Genomic DNA, 16,779 nt, shown 5'->3' on the forward strand with positions numbered 1-16,779 from the left:
TCTTAGCTATACTAGTAAGGTCTAAATTCTGTTTCTTGTTGGATGATAAAAGATGCCTGAAAGAGCAGGTACAAGCTGGAAAAAATGCACTGCTGGCACATGCGCCCTGAAAGATAGAAAAATGTACTGACTGGTATGTAGACAAGTTCCCTTGTGATCTTCAAGGTAACATGAAGCTGTGCCCTAGCTAAAAAGTTGGCAAATACTCATTTCTTATTGGTTTATTCCTTATTGATTAGTATTTAATGAGCATGTTTAATATGATTATTATAGGTTTAATATGATCAGTGTAGTTGGTGCTAGTGAGAGTGTGGATGGTCATCAAGGGAAATTAGCAAGTGTGGAAATCTAAGAGAGAGAGGACATTGTCAGAAATTTGCCCTTGTAAAGTTCAGAGGGATTTGCTCCATCTTTCCTGGCCTAGCACTCCTTGCCAGTATTTTGCAGCTGTTAGGGCTGCAGGGATTAGTTGGGATGGGCAGGAGGGAACAGTAGCAGCAGCATTGATCCTCCTCTTTCCATTCCCTACCACTTTTGTCAGTTTTCATTAGAACTCTCTGCTTTCTATTAATACAGATTTTGAAACTTAGCAAAGAGCACAGGAGAGAAATCAAAGAAGGTGATTGATAGAGACAGGAGGAGATTGTTTAAGAACAAGTGGTTTAATAGGAATAAATTGCTTCAGGTGAAATGAATCTTCAGAGTCACAAGGAAAACCACAATATAAAAGACACAGTCACAACACTGTGAAATGCTTCAGCTTATTCTGATGAGAGATGTCTTTGCTCTCCAGACCCTTCAGTCCATCTTCTAGCCCTGAAACGCTGAAAGCAGATGCATTTCCTTTTTTGTGTGAAAAACAGCTTTCTGCTAAGAGCTTGATGGCAGCCAACACCATGTGGATGGCCAGAGGACTTGCAGGCAGCCCTGCAATCTGTACCTGAATTCAGATGAACTGCACCCAATTTCACCTGCACTTCTTTCAGGAAGACAGGAGAAGCTATAATCTTTCTGAAAAATTACATAAGTGGAAAAATAATCTCTGAGATTCAAGAAAACAAGCAGCTGTCCAAATCCTTACCCAAATCTAATGACTATTGGCAGTCACTTTGAGCCATTCACAGACCAGACCAGGCCAGTGTGAGGGCAAGAAGTGAAGCATTGTCAGGAAAAGGACTGAATTATTTGGGTGGTCTATCCCGTTTTTTCTTACTGAGACAAAGTGGCCAACCACAACTTCAGAGAAAATCTGACATGGTGATGAAAATCTGTCATCTGGGGTTTTTTTCTCTCTACAGTAACTCTTAACTAGTGTCCTTTCTGGCCATACTATTGCAACTCCCTGAAAAGGTGTTTATTTCAGATGTGAGAATTAATTTCTCTTTTGGCTCACTGCCTTTCACAGTGCTCTCACACATGCATTTCCTTGGGAACAGTATCTTCCTCCTGATGTCCAGTACAGGTCCCCCGTTTCTTGAGATGCAGGTAGCTCCTAGGTCAGCCTCCATCTCTCAGCCACCATGGTAGTTCTGACATTTCTTTCTGCCTCTTTCTCCTCTGAATATTTCACTGCAGGCACCACTCAAGGTTGCCTTTTCCCTTCCAGGGTTGCCCAAGGACTGTTGCCCTGCACTCTGTAGAGCCGTGCAGAGATGCCAGGACACACAGAGGAAGGAATCAAGCAGCATTAGCACTCTTGTTTACTGAGCTCAGCTATCTCCACACAGCATTGCATTCTGCCACATAAACAAACCATGAAGTGATTTGGCATTCTGTGCAGAGAAAAATAAGTAAATAAATAATGAAAATATGTCAAAATCCTTTCACCATTTTAACGGCGTATAGGCTGGGATTACAGCTCATCAGCTGCATCTGTTTTCATACCTATTATGCTGTGTCATCACCCACATGTATTACTAATGCTCAATTTTCCTGTACACTGGCAAATGAATTTTGCAGGATATGTTGTACCCACTTAACCTCTTCCAATTTTGTGATAAATAGCCATTCATGTTTTTTACTTTGTTTCTTTTCTTTAATTTAAAATGTAGGCTAATTCAAAACTGGTGGACCAGGAGAAAACTGCGGCAGGAGTATGGCACACAGGGAAAAACCAGCTTCCCACAGTGGGAAAAGGACTATAATCTGCAGCCTATGAATGCTTATGGACTCTTTGATGAATATCTAGAAATGAGTATGGCTCTACCCTTCATTCTCTCTCTTTCACTATATTTTAATGTTGTTGATTTTTTGTTGATATGAGCTGGTGAATTCTTTTAATTATCATTATATGAAGCTAAGGAGACTGCAAAAAGGTTTTCATTCTCACAGGTCAGGTGAGGAATGGGAGTCAGTTTTTAAGAACCAAACCAATGTAGTTAAGCACACTGCTGATGGTTTGCTAACCTCTCATCTATGACACATTTCCCATTCTCGATTTGTTTTTCCAAAGCAGAGCCCAGTTCTTTATCTGCATACATTTCCAAAGAACTCTTCTGTTATTTTCTAAAGAAAGTTGTGTTGTGTTTTTCCTTTGAAGTGCATGGTACGGACCAGCATGCTTGTTTATGTTTAAAATCCTCCCTCATTTACTACCTCACATTAACAAAGTAACTTACTGTCAAGAAGGCATTGCTCTATCCAGAGGAGAGAGGAGAATACCTGCTCAAAAAGATATTAAAAAAACATGAACTTTTGCCCTATGTGACTGAACTGCACATGTCACGATTGGTTTTTTCCTTTGCACCCTCACACAATTCTTTTCAAATTAATGGGAAATCTGATACTCTGAAAACCTGCCTCTAGAAACTTGAACAGAATTTCAGACTGTTTCCCATCTAAACTATTAAAAGGAATGTATTCATCCCTAATCTTTGCAAGTATTGAGAGATCCTAGTTGATGCTGGAGTAAAAATGCCCCTTTCTAAAAGCACAGTTTGTCCCCTTCAGAACTTCATCCCAAATTACAAAATTTAGATGGTGCATTCCAGAGGCTTTTTATTCTTTCTTCTAACTTTTGACAAGGACTTGCTGTAAAACTGCCACTAGAGCATTATAGAGTATGACATAATAAGAAATGTCTGTATTTTGTACATACTGCTTATTTGCATACACTGTTTGGTATCTTAGACCTTGGGATTGGATCCTAACAATTATTCTGTGATATTTCCTTTTTTTTTCCCAGTTCTTCAGTTTGGGTTCACAACCATTTTTGTGGCAGCTTTTCCACTGGCACCACTTCTGGCCTTACTAAACAATATTATTGAAATTCGGCTTGATGCTTACAAATTTGTTACTCAGTGGAGAAGACCTTTAGCTTCAAGAGCCAAAGATATAGGTGAGCTCTTTGTTAAGAGGTATTTGTTATATATATATGTGTTATTCATCAAAGCTTTGATCACTTCAAGAAAGAGCAGATTAAGGTATTTTCAGTCATCTTCCCAATTAATAATACACCCCCTGATTGTCCAAAAAAACTTCATGTATCTGATGCCAACCTTCTTATGCAGTTAATAGTCTATGATCTTTTAATGATTTTCTGGGGGATTTTACAGCCAAGGTGTAAAGTGATCAGAGTTCTCTGCAGATGCTTTGTTGTGGCAGACGCACTGTGCCAACACAGTCTGCTGCTCAGCTTGAATATCATTACCAGACAGATCAGATGAAACATGAAAGTCAAGTTCAAGTGGCCACCATCCTGTAAGGAACCTGTATGTTTTATATTTACCTGGCTCAAACCAAGCTGCCCTATGGGTCAGGGGCCATGCCCACCGGGTCCCTGGTGGGTCAGACAGGGTGGGTGTGGATCCCAGCAGACAACCTCCTCTCAGAGAGTCACACCTGCATTGCTAAACACAGGGTCCACACAGCCCTGAGGTCATCCAGCCACACACTATTGAAAAGGATCTCTGAACCTCTTTTGCCTACAAATCTCTTCTGTCCTTGCAGTATGCAAAAGCACAACACCTTTAGGAAGAACTCAAAAACAAATTCATCTCCCCAGCACTGAATCCCTGGGAAACCTCACTAACCAACTGCATTGCAAAAATCCATAGCCCACCCCAAAAAATAGCAGGAGACCAGGCTTTGTGCTCTTAGAACATTCTACCAGGTGCCTAAACAGTTATCTCATTCTGTGTATCTGTGGGTTCTGGCACAAGCCTGGACAACAGCCATCCATGGTATACAATACAGATATAATTTGTAAAAAAAACAGTTCTATAATGTAATTAAGAGAAGCACAGAAGAATGCCTTTTCTTTTTTTTCATGTTGAGTCAGATGTGATTCCTCGAAATAAATTGCATTCTAGCAAAGTTTCGGGGGCAATTCAATCCCTCATTAAATCAATGGGTATGTCTAACCTTCCTTTGGTGTGATTCACAGTGATGAGGTCTCTCTGCTCAATAAGAAAATTTATTATTACTCAGTGACTCTTGGATAAAAACTACATAAAAACACCTAGTGCAGTGGGGAAAACTCCTTCAGATCATGCAGTATTTCAGGCACTTTGGTTCTTGTTTTTCCTGGAGCAAACATGCTGTCCTTGTTGAACAGGCATCTGGTACGGGATCCTGGAAGGCATTGGAATTCTTTCGGTTATCACAAACGCATTTGTTATAGCGGTGACATCGGATTTCATCCCTCGCCTTGTTTATGCTTACAAATATGGACCCTGTGCTGGCCAAGGAGAAGCAGGACAAAAGTAAGGCTTTTGTTTGGAGGGGGGAACGGATGTGCATGAAAATCACTTACTACTTGAATAGGTGCATTATTACTGTCTATGTCCTGATTCCACTAAACCAGATGTATTGTTGGTGTTTAGGTAGGAGGTACCAGATACCATAGGTGCTGATGCTCTGCACAGTCACAGCATGGGTTGCTGAGTGACTGTGATCCATGAGGTTACTTCAAGGCAAACATGGCAGAGCTATTTCAGAGATTTTGTGTGTGTGTGACAGGATGCTGCCCAAGCTGTACTTCCCAGCTGGTAGTACATGGATATAATCCTGGCTTTTTTCTGAAGCAATGCTGATACAAATCAGTAAAGAATTGTTGAGCATCTTAAACTTGCACACTGGGGTTTTCCTGATGTAATGTTCAGCATGCATTACTTTAAAAAGTAGTGTCGAGCAAGAGGAAGAAATTTCCAACACATCAATATATACTCACAGAGAAAAGCAATTTGTTTTTCTTCTAAAACTAGAGTTCTTAGATTAAATCTTCCAGGAGACATTTGTGTTCTGAATCCCTGCTGCCTGAGTGGATTTTCTTTCAGTGTTGCTAAACATTGAGATTATATTAGCATGAGATAGTTGCTTCATGGCCACTTGTGAAATCTCAGCTGCTGGGCTCCGGGAAGGTCACTGAATCCAGCCAAACACAGACACAGTTTGCAAATGCTCTAGCAGTGCCATTAGCAAGGAAGCCTGCTGTGCAAAGAAACCCAGGCTAAACAGAAGACAGTGACAGAGAGCTTGCATTCTGCTATTGGACATGTGGCAGATTGATTTTGTTACTCCCTGCTGCAGAAAGTGAGTTCATCTGTTGCTGCTTCTTTGACACCTTTTGACTGTCAATGCATTCAATAATACTGACAGAAGAAGGGCATCTGGTGTGGCAGCTCCTGATTAGCAGACCTGCTAACTCCTGTGCTGCAAGGATTTGGTGTTTTAGCTGGGGCTAGGGAGGATGTTCTGTTTACTTTCATGAAGATTTCAAATCCCTCCAGGGGCAAAGTGGTCTGGTGCCAGTTATTCCTGAGCACATGTGCCTCTGCTCGTGCCATTGTAAAGATCAGTAGGATACTGGGGCACTGTAAGCAACTCTCACTGCTAAGGAAAGCATAAGGAAGGATTTTCTCAGAATCACTGTGGATGAAAAACAACACCTTTAGAAATATTTCTCTTAAGACTCAAATATGACTCAGTGGCTTTGAAACAAGTTCTGCACAGGGGAAGTAGTTTGGCTCACAGTTTGGCTCTTACCTTCTTTTCACAAAACTCTAGTACAATGTTGTCACATTTCTGCTGCTTCTCTGAGTGAATTTCTAGATGAAGCTGTCAGGTTCATATTTTGAAGGAGCCAACCTGTATTTAAACTGTGTCAGCATTCTGAATAATGTTATTAGTAAGTAATATCACAAAAGCAGGAAGGTATTCAAAAATCCACAGGAATAGTGAGTTTTCTCAAATTAAGGGGTGAAGATTGTCTGTTATTTAATAGCTTAAAAGAGAGAGGTACTCTTTTCTTTCAAAAAACGTCTGTAACTATTAGATCTATATGACACACAATGATGCTAGAAAAATACTGGAATTAAATTAAGTTCCAAATGTAATCAGTATGGAGACAAAGCCAGATGGTGTTTGAATATAATTTCTCAAAGACTGTAAAGTCCATCTTTAGAAAAACCCAACCCAAAACCAAAATCCCCCAACCCTTACTGTGCATTATACTTTACACCAAGATAAGTAGTGTGCCTACACTTACCTGTGTTTGGGCAGTGCAGCATGAACAGCACAACACATTTTGGCCAGATCTCCTCAACTTTACTAACACCAAACTTGAGCCTTCTATTGACACCCACAGCCCTTCAACAGGGGACATAACTTGTCCTACTCAGTGCTCTCTAAATTTTGCCTGGCCCTCACAGTGTTCAGTCACACTGGGATCTTCTAGAATGGAGTTCCTCTGATTAACTGGACATTTTCTAAAAAGCTGTTTTAAGTGTATTATCTTTCCATCTGATTTAGTGTCCCTTTGTGCTAGTACCATGAGTGTAACAGTGGGAATATTTTGATTATCTTCCTAACACTCCTCATTATTTTCTCTGCCTCTATTGCTCACCATTTAGGTGACTTTTCAAAAGTAACCAGTCCCAATCTTCACCGTTCCTTCTCCCATAGAAATCTACCATTGCTTCACTTTTATTGTTCATCTGACCTACTTTAGCATTTCTTTTATATTGCCTCAACATCCCTTTCAAATATTAATAAGCACCAAAATCGTACTTTTGGATCTTATGAAAACCAAAGGACATCCTCCTGGGTACAACATTTAATGGAAAAACCTTGCTGTGTGTCCTGCTGACAGCATTTTGTCCCCTCTAGGTGTATGGTTGGCTATGTTAATGCCAGTCTATCAGTGTTTCTGGTGTCTGACTTTGAAAACCGTTCAGAGCCAACATCAAATGGAAGTGAATTCTCCGGTTCACCATTAAAATATTGCAGGTAAGTTTCTGGTCAACATATTGTCTGCTTTAGGACATTGAAATGGAGAAGCATCATAATAAATCTGGAATTGGAACTAAATTGAAGTCAAAAATTGAAAAGTTGAAGTCAAAAATTGAAAGTTTTAACTGTGCTGTTCAGGGTCATGCTCTTCTTGGTGCTGTTTGGCTGTTACCTGCGTGATTCCTTCCTCAGATAAAAGAGAAGCCAAAGGGTTGGTGTCTGGAGTGTGTTCCTAATGCAGGATTTTTATGGTGTCATAGCTTGACTCAGACACAATCATCATGGATAAATATGGTATTAAAGGGCCAGTAATCGGTGCCTGATTACTTAGGTACCAGTGAGACCCAATTGTGATGAGATGATATCACAGGGCTGCACAGGAGAGGCCACACTGAGGAATTTCACAGGTCTGACAGACATAAACAGCCTCTGTCATAAGCTGTCTTTACGAAACCTCAAGTCCAGCATTTCCAAATTGTGGAATTGGCAATATGTTTATGTTATTGCTCACTGGTGTGATTATTAGTAATAATCAGATACTTGTGGCTTGAATCAAAAGAAGATGAGCAGTTAATTATCTGCATGCCTTTGACCTCAACAACAGATTGGAGAAATTGGAGTCTGAGAAAAGTCTGCAATGGCAGATTTGTACCTGAGTGAATTTAATGGCCAAAAACCTCAAGGGTCTAAATAAAGGTCTTAAATAGTGTCCCAACCAAACAAATACAGCTACCATTTTCTAACTGCAATGTTACATTACAAGCATGTAACCTGGTAGCCTTTTAGCAGATACACTTGGTCCCAATATTTTTCACTGTGAAGAGCTGAAATCCTTTTATTTATGAGTGCCTAAAGAACTAAAGATACTCTGTGATACCACAAAGGTCTGTGATACAGCAAAAGTCAGTGGTACTTGCAATATTGCAATGTTTTTGTGAATAGGAAGGATTTTGAGCATAATAAATGGGAGGAGGGGGTGGCATCCATGCTTTCATTTAAATAACTCATATTTAAGACTGTTGCAACTTGTTTGGCAGAAAGAATATTCCAATGCTGAATTCACCTGTGGAGCGGAACCACAGTGAGAATATTCCATGCCACATTGTTTGCTATAGCATTATTTAATCATTTTTTGTCGTTCTGACCATTCTCTTCCCCCCCTTCAATTCCTTTCTTCCCCAACATCTAGCATGAAGTTGCTGCCCCTTAAATTTGATGATGGAAATCCCACAATAAAAACCAAAAAATTGTCTGCTCAATATCTCCTAAACAGAACATGATTAAATTTGGTGTGATAAATCTCCAAAAGATATATCTGTCCTTTTGGGAGACACTGAATTGTTATGTATATCTACCCTTGAAAGAAAATTAACATCTTCCTTTATCTGAGTTTATCAGCTTCTTACCAAACTGCATTCTACTAAATCATTTTAATTGCACTTCAGGGCAGATATTGATAGGGAGTTAAGGAAATATCACATTCTAGTGTGTAACAGTGTAGGCATTTTTACAGAAAGGCAGTATGTCTGAAAAAAGTCCCAGTTAACTTCTGGTTGCCTAGAACACAGATAGTGCTGTGCTATTCTGGTTGTTTATAAAGGTTTCCCCATTTTTTCATGTGTAAGAATGGATTCCTAGTGAGTTAAAAAAGAAAGAAAAATATACTCTGCTGGGACTTGGTCCAGGGATTTCTCTTTTTGGGATGTTTAGGGTATTGTAAAACATCCTAAACTATGAAGTCAGAATGCTACTTGCACAAGGAAAGATCATCTCAGTTTTTAGAACTTATTCTAAACACTGCAATTCTGAGAGATTTGATGCTAACTATGATGTCAAGGCAGTTTATTTCAGTTCGTATAACACCCTCTGCCATCTAAGAAGGTGAAGCTTCATGGAGAAATACAGATTGTCATAGAGATTAAATGATGTTTATTTCTTTTATTCATCTGCATTTTCATTAGTTTCTTTAAGCTAACTTAGTGATAAACCTGTATTATTTACTATGGTATTTTCAATATTTTTTGCAGTGGGTTTTCTGTCCCATCTAGGAAACAGATGATGAAGCGAACAATTTTTACACTACTTTTAAATAAGGTTTCCCCAGTTCTATTTTAGAATTAACAAACTGCTAGTAAAAATGGACTCCAGAATATGTGGCTTAAACAGATTCATGGTTTGTAAATACAGTCTTGGACTATTCCTGGATCCAACTTTCCCCATAGATACCTACAGTTAAATTTTGGAGACCTAAAGTCTTACAAACAATACTGTGAGAAAAGACACTAGATCACTTTCTCTCATGATCCTCACCTCTTGATAGACTAAGAGGTGCAGTGCTGGCTCTGCTTAAGTCAGGGTGAGTCATGTTTTACACCAGGGCTGGCCAACTAATTGCTCAAGGGCCAGGTGGAATCCATGAGGCATTTTTATATGGATTTTGGGAGAACTGTCAGGCTGGCAAAACAGGGTTTAAAATGTCCGCGAATAAAGGGAATAAAGTGTCCCTTAAATGAGCAGAGCATCCCACCCTTCTCCAGGTTCTGAGGAGATGCCTGAAAGGTACATGTTGTGCTGCCAAGGGAGATGCTGTAGGGTCAAAGCTTCCCCCACCCTCTGCATTTGTTTCAGGGGTTTTCTTCATACAGACACTGGTTTGGGTCCTTTGTACCCAATTTCCATTAGAAGTCCTGGAGAGCATCTTCCTGGTAGGTTTCAGCTGAAAGTAAGTCCATCTGCATGAAGAAAAGCGTGGTAAGCAGAGGTGATCAGCACACCTCCTTCAAAAGCAGGCACCTGGCCTGAAATCAAGCCCAGCCCTAGAAGCAAGCAGCACACTGTGCAGGTTGGACTGAGCTCATTTTTGGTGCAGAGAATGTATTGATTGAGAAGAGATGAGTTGTGGGTTGGCCTTCACCCAGGCAGCAGCGCAGAGGTTGCTAACTCCCACCCTGTGCTTGTCTTCCAGGTACAGGGACTATCGGGACCCTCCGCACTCGCCAGTGCCCTACGGATACACGCTGCAGTTCTGGCACGTCCTGGCTGCACGCCTGGCCTTCATCATTGTGTTTGAGGTCAGTGCCCACCCAGGTGGCAGAACAAAACCAAAAAGAAAACAAATTTCCCTCTGAAGTTTTGCTGATCTGTGATGTGTGATCTGCTGAGGTGGTTTTTGTTTTCATTTCTTCTGCTTATATTGTGCTTTGTATTCTCGGCTTCTTTTTCTGAACAGTCACAGGAATGTAGGTTCTTATAGAAAAGGGAAAATAAAACTGAAATCTGTATCAGTGGCTTGCAAAGAGGGGGAAGTAAATGAAGCTTTTATTTACTTTTTTAGTAATTTGTCTAGGTTGGGAAGCCATATGCTGACTGTTGTGTGAGAATAGGGGTGAAGGAACATAAGAAAATATTAAATCTGAGCAACTGAGAAACAATGATAATTAAAGTTACAGTATTTACACATCTAGCTTTTTTTCTTTGGTTTTTTTTTTTTTTTGCCTTTCATTCCTCCAGAATAGTTGCCATCACAAAGATTATGACAATGAAAAGGATTCAGTATCTATGTCTATGTTCATAATATTAGTATTTACAGTCAGTATCTCAGGTATCTTTAAGGCAAACCAAAGGAGAGCGTACCTACTTCACATGACTGGTATTCCCACGCTGATTTTGAAAAAGAGAGCTAGAAGGGAAGAAAATAGGATAAGATGATTTACCAAAAAAAAAAAAAATGCAGCTCTTAAGGCCTAATTTTCAAGTGCCTGAATATCCCCACCAGAATCCAGGAGCCCAACATCTCTCCAGCACAAGAAGTTTGAAATTTCTTTTACACTGTGAAGAAGCCAAAGGAACACATGATTTTAAAAAACGTTTTACTCAATCCTCTGCTCTGAAATCATAGCAACAGGGCATTCAACACAGATACGGAAACTGTAGTCACCATACTGGCATGTGGTGTAATGTTCATGAGCACATAATGCATTCTGACTCACAGAAGAGTGTAAATTCATTCTCAACTGAGCTTTCAACACACCTCTTTGGATAACACAACAGAAGCATTTGTGTTAGAGCAAAGGTGGAGAAGAAGCATTTTCTAGATTATTATTTCTGTTCTTTGTGGCTCAGCAGAACCCCAAGGACTTCACCAAATTCCCCATGATTGCAATTTTCAGACCTTCCCAGGTGAAGGAATATGGCACTGCAGGTTGGGCTCTCTTCTTCCTTTACACTGGGTAACTTATTAGCAGTTTGTTTCCAAGGAAATAATTTCTTCCATCATCTGTTCCACGCTCAGAAAAATATTAAGGGAAAGAAAGAGAGAAATACTTGATGGAGGCCTGCTGGGCTTAATCCCTTCTAGTTTCATGAGCAGTCAGCACGGAAAGTCAGGGTATGCATTTCCAAAAAGGACTACAAGAATGGTCTTGGCAGGTCAGCCTAAGAATTTTAAAGACCGAAGAGAGTCTGGCCTCTTGGTACACACTTGACATAAAGGCAGCCCAGTGCAGACACAAGGAGAAGTGAGGCAAGAAAAGTGAGCCCTTTTCAAATCTCAGTGTCCAACCCAATCTGTGACCAACTGTGGAATAACTTCTAGTGTTAATGGGCACATCTGAGTTGACTTTTTGCTTTGTCTCAACCAAAAACATAGGCTGGCTCATATCTGCCTGCCTCAACATGAGCCACTCTGCTTATTGACAATGCAAACTATAACTAACTATAACTATAACTATAACTATAACTATAACTATAACTATAACTATAACTATAGCTATAGCTATAGCTATAACTATAACTATAACTATAACTATAACTATAACTATAACTATAACTTAACTATATCTATTAAATCAAAAAGGTAATTACAGCAGAAACCATGACCTATTTTTTTTGAAAACACTAAGGATTGCATTGTGATTGCTGCAGTGCTTACAATAAAGATTGCACAAAGAGATGGGGGATTCAAGGAAGGTTTTTTTCATAAATCAAGTAACTGCCTAGGCTCAGGCCCCTTTTTGGCACTCTGAGTGTGGTTTGTTTTGGATAACTTAACCTCCTTTGAAAACAAACAAAAGTATTTCCTATCACTGCAAAAGGAATTCTTTGTCCAGGCTAAACTGACAGAAGAAGCTTTTTTCCCCCCTCGTTTTAGATTTGGCAAAAGAAACCCCAACAATTAGAGTATTGTGAGCTTATTTACCATGAGGCAAGAATACATGGAAAACATTTTACATTCTCTTTTTGGTGGCTTTCAAAAGAAGGGTTCTGCTTGGAGAAAAAGAAATGCCTTTATTTCTCCAATCTAGAATGTGTGTCCTTTCTGAGATGGAGGATTCTTTTGTTCCCCCTCTTAAGTGAAGTGAGTAAATCTCCAAGCAGCATTTTTGATCAAGCAGAAAAGGACACTCATGCAATCCTCGGGCATCAAACTCAAGTTTTGCTGTGTCATGCCTAAAATAGGAGAGACAAAGGATCAGTCAACTTCTATTTAACTGTGGTGTTTGCTAAACAAGAGTATGTCTTTTGGATAAGAGACAGAGTGTAAGAAAAAATGTTTAGGTTTTGTTTTGTATAGATACGTTGCATTGCTTTTGTATAGATATACTACTTAAAATTTTGATGTAAGTGTTTATGGCAACAGGAAAGTGTCGCATCATTTGAGCCTCCACTTCCTGCAGAGCAGGAACTAATACCAGTACTAATGCCAGGCTCTGTCCGAACAACCTTAGAGCAAATCATGATCTCTGGGCTTTGAACAGGTCATAGAACAGTTTTGAGGCTTTATTTTAACTCACCTGCTCATAATTTCTGCTGCGACCCACACTTCACTGACTGGCTGGAGTTTTTGTGGGGAAAAAAACTTCATGGTTTTTTCTCTTAAAATTTAGTAATGGATTTAGTTTAAACAGAGCATCTCTCTGCATATCAGAAAGAGATGGTTTTCAGAAGATATGAAAATTACTTGTTTTCTTTCTGAGTTTTTAATTTTTTTCTTTCCTTTTTTTGTGTTCACAGCACCTTGTCTTTTGCATAAAGCATCTGATCTCCTACTTAATTCCAGATCTTCCAAAAGATCTGAGAGATCGAATGAGGAGAGAAAAGTACCTGATTCAGGAAATGATGTATGAAGCTGAGCTAGAACGTCTGCAAAAAGAGAGGAAGGAAAGGAAAAAGAATGGAAAATCGTATCACAACGAGTGGCCATGACAAGATGAGGAAGAAACTGCTTAAAAGAAGATAAGAACTCTTGTTTATAAAAAAAATCCTGGTTTTCTACAGCAGAGAGTGCACTGAAAGGAATAGTCAGTAATGTGTGCATTTAGCACATGTGTGCCCCTCTTCAATAGGGTGGATTTTGTCATAAGCCTTTTGAAATTAGAGGTGTTTCCAAGGCTTAGTCTTCTCCAGAGCTGATGTCAACACGAGCACATCAGACCCATACTAAGCCTCTGCACTCTTGCCAGGAAGCTCCCAGGCCCTGGCTAAACTCGAGGCCCTGAACTTCAAAGCAGTTACACCACTTCCAGTGCTTTACAGAACTTGGTGATCTTATGGCTCATTCTCATGAAGCTGCTACTTCCCAAGCAGTGACTGCGCCTTGGCAACGTGGCAGTGTTTGTCTGTGTGTGTGGCCACCACCTGCAGCAGTGCATGGCAGCGTTGCTCTCTTCCACAGCAGACCCAGCTGCGCTAGTTCGCATTTGCCACCAGTTCAGGTCACGCAGCTGGACCATTTCCATTGCTCAGCAACACCGAAGTATCATCTAGAAGGAGATGCATGATCATGAGTCTGATCAGCTGGCCTGACAATGCTGAAAAACGTAGGCATCAGAAGTGCAGATAGCCAAGCGTCTAAATGTGGCCAGAGGTATCTAGCTGTAGGGTCATTTATTTGGAAATGACACTGTGAAAAGTTAGTAAGACGTGTTAAAGTTTTGAACAGTGCCTTTTCAGCTATAGGACTGTCTGGTATCTGAAGGAATCAAATCAGGTTAAGTTCCTGCCCAGAACTGCCCATGGATTTGTGTTGCCAGATCACATTGAGTCCTAGTCAGGAATAAGGGTGTGCTTACACACGTACCATGTGTCAGACAGTGTCTTAAAGACCTATCTGCCTGTGTAAAACAAACAAAAAAAGGCAGATGAACAAGGTGAGCAGAATAAAACACAGTCATCCAGAAAATCTACACTTGTAGCACCTTTTGTATTCATCATTCCATTTTCTATGAAGGGGTGGAGGGAAAAGCCAAAACAACAGACTCTAGTATGAAACAGCTGGAAATCCTTAATGCAGAGCATTTCTGCACAGGCTGCAAATGAGACTTGGGGAAAATAAGCCATTGTCAGTATCATTTAGCAAATTCCTTAATATTGAGAAATTTAAAATTTCTGATTTAATTGAGACATTCAAAATTTCCAGACTATTAACCCAAAAGAGTTGACTTGTAGCTTTGAAGACATCGTAAGTGTTGGCTAGAGCAACATGAATCAAAATACTGAGTGTTGTGAAAGCTCTTCAATCAGTTGTTTCTAAAAGTTATTCTGGAAGTAATTTGGTAGAAAGTAGAATTTGCTCTTCTGGACAGACCACACAGTGCAAGATCCTACAGATGGATACCTCAAGCTCCACAAGACAACAGGACCATTTGCACCAAGACAAATATCAGCAAAATAGATCTATTAACTTTTTTCCACTGCAAAGGAGAGCTGTGCTATTTGCATGAGGGGGGGAGCTTTGATCAAAGGCAATATGATTGAGGACGGAGAGGGATGAAAGAAAATGTGAGCACCCTCCTCTCTGTAGCCACTGCCTGCCTACAAAAAAAGCAAGGAATCTCCTCCAGTAGCAACCCTCCATCCTACCTGAAGAGGGTAAATGACACAGCAGCTCCTTTTTATCAGCTGCTCCTGGCCCAAGCCTGAAAGTCCCATGAGACAACATAAACGCTGAAGGAATTTCAGGATTAGTCTGTTCTGTGTTGGCTTGGTGCCAGACTGAGTGGGGAGCACAAGTAGTGGTTGTCTGGTAAATTCCTGACTAATGGGGAAGTAAATTTGTTCATCTTTGCTTCTGCTCACAGCAGCTGTGGACACAGCCCACAGGACAGTGGGGAAATATGAATATTTCTGTCTCTGTAAGCAGGGGGTGGGGATGAGGCAGCGTTGACCTCCAATACACACATGCCAGATGGGTTAGTATTTACCATCCACCACCTACAGTTGCAGCCTGGGAATTTTGGGGCAGGATCGCTGTGCAAAATCATATTCAGACCAAATTCTCATGAATAATTGGATTATTTTGGATACCCTCTGTTGACTGTCTAAACCAACAGACGACCAGAGCTTAGAAACTGTTTACTAAGTAGTAAAGTGAGACATGAGCCATGCATAAAATCAGTGTCACCCAAATGAGCAAAATGGACTTTTGCAAATCCCTGCAGTAAGATGCAGCTTTGTCAATTTAGATCTCAGTAACTTTGAGAACTGAACTGAAACACAGTAGGATATAAACTGACTTCCACTCCAGAGAAACCACTGCAATAAAATGTGCCAAAACAAATAATGTGCAGCAGAAATGCAATGGATAATAATTGCTTTTGAGAGTAGTTTTCAAGATAGCTGCATTAGGATGAATTTTCCTGACAACACATTGCTTGAAGATGTGTCTCGCTCTGCTCTAAACGAGATCATGGGTTGGCTGCTTGCCAAGCTTGTGCTGAGTATGATGCTGCAAGGGGCTCTGACCTCCCTGGCAGACCCTGAGTACATCTCTGTCACTTCAGTCTGACCAGCCAACCCATCGAGGCTTCTCTGCTGCTGGTCTGATCAACAGATTTCCCTGGAGTCCTTCAGAGCTACATAGCAGAACACTCAGGAAAGATGCCCCCATTTTATTTAATAGAAAAATAAAATACAAATAATAGTATAATAGTAAATGGAATTTTAATTGTCTCTAGAGAACTAATTTATATCATTCTCTTCCTGATCTGATGATGTGCTTTGTTTAAATCTCCATGTGACAGTCCTGTATGTTGTTTACTTATTCCAGCTCCACAAGACCACTACCTTCAAGAGAATGAGAAAAAACTGCAACCTCAATGCATGGCACAGACATTTTACATAGCAAGCAGGACAGCACACATCAGAGGATTTACTGTGAAATCATCTTGCAATCAGCATAGGATTGTTCTCCATAGGCCATTCTTGACAGCAGCATGTACTTCATGAGCAGTTACACACCAGTTTTTAAAATCAAGGGGAAAATGTACATTGGGACTGTTTTTCAGCCCATTTGCTAAGTTTTTTGCATTCTGTCCCATGCTGGTTTTACAGATCTTAGAACAAAAAATGTAAATGAACAACCTAGATACTCTGACAAAAGAAAAATCTAGGAATAGATCACCACCTACATTCAAGCCACCAAATACTACAACAGAAACCGTGTTTACAAATCAGTTCTTTTTTATTTTAAATCTTTTTGAGGGGAGTTACATTATTGACCATATATATATTATATATATATATATATATATATATATAAAGTATATAGAG

General features: G+C 40.0%; 1 protein-coding gene across 1 annotated transcript in view; it reads left to right on the plus strand.

The window, feature by feature from the left end:
• The window catches only part of ANO4 (anoctamin 4), a gene marked incomplete at both ends in the record, with an annotated part of 123,552 nt that extends 110,118 nt beyond the window's left edge, over positions 1-13,434 (plus strand). The window contains 6 exons of the mRNA XM_084205385.1: positions 2,052-2,194; positions 3,185-3,337; positions 4,556-4,703; positions 7,108-7,227; positions 10,196-10,301; positions 13,243-13,434. Of these exons, the coding sequence (XP_084061511.1) occupies positions 2,052-2,194; positions 3,185-3,337; positions 4,556-4,703; positions 7,108-7,227; positions 10,196-10,301; positions 13,243-13,434 (862 nt within the window). The remainder of the gene's footprint in view (positions 1-2,051; positions 2,195-3,184; positions 3,338-4,555; positions 4,704-7,107; positions 7,228-10,195; positions 10,302-13,242) is intronic.
• Between the last annotated feature and the right edge of the window lie 3,345 nt (positions 13,435-16,779).

Source organism: Fringilla coelebs, assembly GCF_963513975.1.
Source record: "Fringilla coelebs genome assembly, chromosome: 5".
NCBI classification, from domain to species: Eukaryota; Metazoa; Chordata; class Aves; order Passeriformes; family Fringillidae; genus Fringilla; species Fringilla coelebs.